Raw genomic sequence first — 7,178 nt, forward strand, 5'->3', positions numbered from 1 at the left:
AAACTTTTATCAGAATATTACAAACAGTTTATCAGTTGACATTCTTGGCATCTTGCATAGAAACCGAGAAAAATTGGCTCGAAGTTGACAAGTATTACGGTAATCATCGAAATTCGAACTCCCCAGAATGCCCCCCAACGACGATCTTTTTGTCTACGACCCAGCAAATCTTGACGATGACCAAGAGTATGAAGAGATGGAGCGAATTGTGGGTCAACTGATGATTCAACAAGTCAAAATGCAGAGAAAACGAAAGAGAGTTATTGCCCACCTCCAGCCAATCGCGTCCACGGAACAAATTTGGCTATAACTCTCTTCAAAATTGAGCTAGAAACTTGATATTTGTTGCAAAATGATTAGAATTTTTTAGGTTTCAATTTACTTATAAACTAAAAAAAATACCTACCTTTTCATATTCCATTGTTAAGGCTTTCGCCACATTCACATAGAAGTTCCCTTCTTCCGGTGCCAAATTGGTCCACATGTTTTCGAGACTAGCTGTCGTTAGTTCTGAAAATATACAATTTTAACGATTGAATAAAAAATACTCTAAAACGGGATAACGAGAAAAACCAAAAAAATCCAAGGTGTGGGATTTCAAAAGCACTTTGAGGTCAATTATCTCAGTTTCTATAAGAGATATCAAACTTTTGTCAACTGATAAAATATTTATCATAATATCAACAACATTTTTGTAATTTACTAATTTTTGATATCTTTTACAGGAACCGAGATGAATCAGCTCAAAGTTGACTGTTAGGGGCGTGTGCTACAGTGTGCGTCGTAAAGAAGTCTCCCGAAAGAGCGTTCTTTGAGCTCAATTATCTCGATTCTTGTAGAAGATATAAAACATGTGTCAACTAACAAAATTTTAATCATAATACCACCCACATTTTTTCAGTTGACAGATTTTTGATATCTCTTACGGGGACCGAGGTAAATCGGCTTAAAGTGGGTGAGTGCTACAGTGTGAGTCATGAAGAAGCCTCCCGAGCGAGCGTTCTTTAAGCTAAATTATCTCGATCGTTGTGAGATATATATCAAAAAGTGGTCAACTAAAAAATTTTTATCATAATATCAACACTATTTTATCAGTTGACAAAATTTTGATATCTCTTATAGGGACCAAGATAATTGAGGTTAAATGATACTCATGCGGGAGACTTTTTATGACGCACACTGTAGCACGCCCAAGGCATATATTTGGATGAAAGTGTTTCGCAAGTACCAGGGAGTGTCTAGGAAAAAAACAAAGATGTTAGTATTTTTGCGAGATGCAGCCGCCAAAAGAATGCCAAAAGAACTCAAATTTATAAATGACCTTGATTTTTCTAGGTTATATCAGCAAATATAGGAATACATATGTTCAACGACCGTATCTCGATTAAAGCATCATCCTTGAGTCGAGATACGGTAGTGGTACAGACTTGAGATTTGAAATTTTGAATATATCCAAAAAAAATAGCTTCAAAATAAGTATAAACAAGACAGGGTTCAATTTTTTTTGAAATTTGGGTCCCGCAGCAAAAACTCAAGATTTTCAAAGTATGTAGGACTATTACTCACATTGTGGGGGGACCAAAGAATATTTACTTGGGACAGAGAACACATAAAAAATATAAGAAAATTCAAAAACTGCGCAAGAGACAAACATCTGTCAAAACATTTATGTTTTGAGAAACGTTTTTGCTAGTTTTTTCTAGAACTACAGTATCCCTCAAAAATTCAAATCTTGCCATTTCCTGTGGGAAATATGCAGCTCAGTTTTATGGTAATAAAATGTGTATTTTGTATAATATTTTGCAATTTTATGACCTAAAAGGGGCTCACACACATTTTATATAACCGTAAAAAATCCCATAACTTTTTCAATTAAAATTTTCTTGCCAATTTTTATCAGATGTGCCGAAAATGTCAAATTTAGCACTAATTTCAAAAATGCTGACTATCTCGATTGGCGGGATTTGTACAAAAAGTTGTCAATCACAAAAATGAAGCTCTAGCTTTTTGTAGGTCCTTAAAGTTGATTCCTTCTCTTGGGGTACTGTACCTAGGCTAAAATGGTCTAGAAGATTCTAGAACTTGATTAGCAAGAATTAATTATTCAATTGTCATTATTCAATTCAAAACTCAAAAAAACGTCTCCCAGGAAGTACAAAAATGGAAAATGAGAAAAAAAAGTGCCAAGTAAATGACATTTTCCAATTTCTAATGGGGTCATTCATGAGGCAGCAGAGAAGCATACCAACAGAAATGCAGAAAAACTACAGTACCTCATGAATTACAAAATGAAATGACAGAAGGAAAGTACTGTAGCTACTCACAAGACAAAATAAAGAGGCCAACTAAACTGCATGGATTGGGAACGCCCATCACCTCCTAGACACCTGACCGCATAACAATATGACACACTTGTGCAGTGCGGTAACAGACATCCCAGACGAGACAGTGTGGAAAAGAGGAGAGAGCACGGATCACCCATTTGCACATAGGAGGCGATTAGTCTTCTGGGTAGATTCTAAAATGGGGAATCCATGGTTAGGGGTTCTAGTGGAATAATTAGGTAGTTCGGAATTTCCGAGACTCGGAAACTAATATTTGGAAGATTGCGGGTCTCAGTAAATCTTATCTTCTTTGGGATCTCTTTTTCATAGTTTATCTGATCGGACAGAAATATCAAAAAGTGGTCAACTGACAAAATTCTTATCATAACATCAGCAACATTTTGTTAATAAGCACTTTTTTATTTGTTGAACAAGAGCTGAGATATAGCAAATCAAAGTTAAGGGGTGCGTCATCTCGAATGTTCCATGGAGCACACATTTCTTTGTTCTCCTTTATCTCAATTCCGGTAACAGATATCTAAAAACGTTTAACTAACGAAATGTTTGTGGTGTTATGAGAAACATTTTATCAGTCGATCACTTTTTCATAAATTCTACAGGAACCGAGATAAATCGACTCAAAATTAGGAGGGCCTTATGGTAGTCGACCTTCCCGACTCCATGCTCCAGGTGATGTGAAGAAAGAAACAGATAATCAAATTTGTAACCAACAACAAATTACATACAAATTGTGTTCATATTTTTAATTAGAGCTCAAATCTAAATCCTTTTTGCCAATTTTAATGGTCCCCGCTTTTGGAGACGTTATTCGGACAGATGGTCCGTAGGTGTGCACAATAATTACGCCACCCCTAAACCAGCACTTTCAGCTCATTTATCTCAACTCCTGTAAGAGATATGAAATTTTTTTTAACCAATAAAATGTTTATCATAATATTATCAATGTTTTATCAGTTGACTACATTTTAATATCTTTGAGAAACCGAGATAAATTGGCTCAAATTTGATTGGTATGGGTGTGCATCATAGAGATGCCTCCTCAATGAGTGTCCTTTGAGCTTGTTTATCTCGGTTCTTGGGAAAGATATCAAAATGTTGACAACTGATAAAATAATTATGATATTGTGATAAACATTTTATCATCTGCCCACTTTAGATATCTCTTACAGAAACCGAGATAAATGGGCTCAAAGTTGAGGATCATTTCAAGTTTTAGTTTTTATTTATATGCAATGAGTTTTTGATGGTACCGTCCTCTTCCTTTTCTTATGCCTGTTTCTGACCAGATTCCTTAATCCCCCTGTTTTGACTCTGGTCCGTCCATATGCACCACCTTCCCCTTTTGACCCATTCTTCGATGGTCCCACAAAGGATGTGCCGGCTCAGGAGGTGCGAAAACAGGTGACGTCCTGACGAGTAGATAATAAGTTTTAGTTTTAGTAGGGTAATAAAAAACACTAAACAAACAAATTTAGCCTACCAGTCTTAAAACAGACAATGGAAGATTAGCGGGACCTTTTTTCATGAATATAGGTCAAACTGTTTCGAAGTTACGTAAAATCTGTAATAGGAGGGTCCCTAGCTTTGAGCTAATTTATCTGATTTCCTGTCAAAGATATGGCAAAGTCATCAACTGATAAAATGTTCATTATAATATCAAAAATACTTTATTAGTTGATTGCTTTTTGATATCTTTCACAAGAAACGAGATAAATTAGCCCAAACTCAATCGCATAGCTCGGTAGCGCGGAACCCTCAAATATTTTAACTTCTTTCTGCTGTCCTAATTATAACAGAAAAGGTCATTATTATACATTTTTTTTTCTTTCTTCTCCTTCTCTAGATCTCAAAATTCTTCTTCTCTAAATTTCGAAATTTGCGCATATCCATAGAAACCGGGCAATATGGAAAATCTCCGCCGACGTCTCTGTTATGTGTCCTTCCTCTTCTTTCTATAATGAGTGCCTTCGTATAATGAGTACCCTATTTCATCTTGGAAAGGAAAATGCTCTTCTTGGTTAGAAGACGAATTTCACTTGCATATTGTCGCATCCTGTTTTGATTATAACCTTTCTAAAACGACCCAAAATAGAACCAGTGCGACCGTATTGACCCCGACGATAGCACTGGTTTCCACTGTGTCAATCTAAATCCGGGCGATCTGGGCGTCACTTTGGACTGTGTTCTGGGCCCACACCAAAGATGTCAGGAATTCCGACTTCCGGGCATTTTTTCACTTCCGACTTCCTAGTTCGGAATTTTACTTCCGACTTCCGACTCCCGGAAAATCAGTTTTACTTCCGGCTTCAAACTTTCAAATTCCGCCAATGAAGTTTGGCAAAAAATATTGCGAAATTTGTTCATTTTTGATAAGAAAAATCAGAAAATGTTCAAAATTAGCACCAAAACCATAAATTATGCTCCGAAATACCAGTACACGCTCTCCCCAATGAAAAATTTGAGCTGCCACGGTGAGTTTTTCACTACCGCTGCAGCGCGCTGCTTTTAACTTTGGAATTTTTTTTTCTCGAATTTTAGTCCATAGAATTTGATTTTTTTTCCATAGATTTTTAGTAAATTTCATGAAGAATATATAGTAAAAAAATGAATCAGATTTTTGTTTTGTCCATTGTACTTTAAAACGTCGCAGACTGTCCCGCAATCCGGTAGTGAAAAACTCACCGTGAGCTGCAAGCGTTTTCTTCAGCGGAGCGCTTGCGCGCGACGAAAAATTTTATTTGAAAAATTTTGTACTGAAAAACCGGTTTTCAGCGAAATTTTCTCATTTTTCGACAATTTTTAAAACTTTTCGTCCATAGGAATTCCGCTCCGCTGAGAAAAACGCTTGCAGCTCAAACCTTTCATTGGCGAGAGGCTATTTAAAAAATTGAAAATTTTGAAGTTTACTTCCGACTTCCGACTTCCGACTTCCTAGTTCAAAATGTTACTTCCGTCTTCCTACTTCCGACTTCCAAAAATTAAATTTCACTCCCGACTTCCGAGTTCAAAAATTTTACTTCCTGACATCTCTGGCCCACACATCCCAAGCTTGGGAGCTTTGGACGCGGCATCTATAACTTCTCAAAAGACAAAAAATAGTTCCACCGATTTCATAATTATTCCTCTTCATTGTTTTATTGCTCAGTCTTCTCTTTGACATCTTCATACATTCATACTCTTATTATATCGCTTTCCCTATTTTTCCCTTTTTAGCTCCCTCTCTCCCCACCGCTTCTTTTGTTTCTGCACTCTCTCCCCCTTTTTCCTCTATTTCCTAGTTTTGCACTCTCCTCTTCTGATCCCTCCTGATAAGCAGTGATAAGCCTTGCATAGCTCCCTTTTTTACTTTTTTCTGATGTGAGCTCTAATAATTTTTTTTGAATCTCACTTTTCAGAAAAATTTAAAATTTAGTTTAACAAAATGATGAAACTCTTTTTTCGCATTTTCGAATTCTTGGAATAGAATTGTAAACACTCTGGCTCTGACTTTTGAGTTTTGCAAATCCCAGGTGATCAAAGTTTTCGGAAATCCGAAAACCTGATTTTCGAAAATTCGGAATGATAAAAAATTCCGAAATTTAGAAAATTTGAATTAATGAATCCGAAATACTGGTTTTCGAAAATTTGGAGTATTTCAAAATTCGAAATATCCTTTGAAAAAATTTTTGAATTTTTAATTTTTGATTTTTCAGATTTGGATCACATTTTTTGGAAACTTTGAAATTTCGAATTTTTCTTCACTCATCAGTAAAAATTCTAATTTGCAGAAGCCATTTTCTTTAATTTTTGCTCCCTTTATCATTGTCTAGCTTTCCTTTTTCAATGATTTGTCATAGAATGACATATAGAGGATTAATCTAGGCCTAAAGAAATAATCTCAAAATTTGGTTTTTGACAACAATAGTTCAAAAATCCAAAAATCTAATTTTTGGAAAATTAGGAATAATCCGAAATTCCGAAACACCAGTTTTTGAAAATTAGGAATGATCGAAATCGAAATTTTTTAAAATTCGAAATTTAATGATCCGAAATTCTGAAACTCCGAAAACCTGAGTTTTAAACAATCCAAAATTTGGAAATTCCAATAATCTAATTTTTAAAATTTACAATGATCAAAAATGCCGATATTCAGAAAATTGGAATTAAGGAATCCGAAGTTCTGATTTTCGAACATTTAGAATATTTCGTTAATCCAAAAATCTGATTTCCCCAAAATCTGGAATAATCCGGAACTTTCGAAAAGCTGAGTTTTGGAAAATCTGGAAAATCCGGATATATGATTTTTGAAAATCCTTAAAAACCAATTTTCTAAAATAAGTACTCCAAATCCGAAAATCCGATTTTTGCAAAATCTGTAATAACCCGGCAATTTTGAAACGCTGTGTTTTGAAAAATCCAAAAATCCGGATCAATCTAAACGATATTCCGAAAATAAAGAAATCAGAAATTTCAGCGTTCCAAAAATTCTGGAAAAGTTAAATTTTCAAAATAGTCTCTAATTTTTTCGCTTTATTTATTCACTTTTTTTGAATTCATAGTTGGAATTTTTCAGTCACTTTCCAAAAAAAAAACCGACACATGGAAGCAATTCAAGAGATGGATGATGTTGGAAAAGATAGAATCTGGACAGAGGTAAGCGATCTTTTATTGGATTTTTTATTGAAATGTTGGAAAATTTTAGATCCCGAGATAGTTCAGAAAGACCTAGAATATTTTTAAAAGTTTGAAAATTGATTACTTCACAAGGGAACCACAACACCTCGTCAGTTTGGATTTTGATGAAATTTTCCGGATATGTCAAGGACCTATCTAGACATCCCTGAAAGTTTTAGA

General features: G+C 35.0%; 2 protein-coding genes across 2 annotated transcripts in view; one reads left to right on the forward strand and one right to left on the reverse strand.

Annotated features, from left to right (window-relative positions):
* Positions 1-484, reverse strand: part of CBG09120 — a gene marked incomplete at both ends in the record, with an annotated part of 3,310 nt that extends 2,826 nt beyond the window's left edge. The window contains one exon of the mRNA XM_045244466.1: positions 407-484. Within this exon, the coding sequence (XP_045093930.1) occupies positions 407-484 (78 nt within the window). The remainder of the gene's footprint in view (positions 1-406) is intronic.
* A 6,439-nt stretch (positions 485-6,923) lies between these two features.
* The window catches only part of CBG26031, a gene marked incomplete at both ends in the record, with an annotated part of 1,730 nt that continues 1,475 nt past the window's right edge, over positions 6,924-7,178 (forward strand). Inside the window, one exon of the mRNA XM_045244467.1 lies at positions 6,924-6,977. Within this exon, the coding sequence (XP_045098866.1) occupies positions 6,924-6,977 (54 nt within the window). The remainder of the gene's footprint in view (positions 6,978-7,178) is intronic.

This window comes from Caenorhabditis briggsae (genome assembly GCF_000004555.2).
Source record: "Caenorhabditis briggsae complete genome, chrIII, whole genome shotgun sequence".
NCBI classification, from domain to species: domain Eukaryota; kingdom Metazoa; phylum Nematoda; class Chromadorea; order Rhabditida; family Rhabditidae; genus Caenorhabditis; species Caenorhabditis briggsae.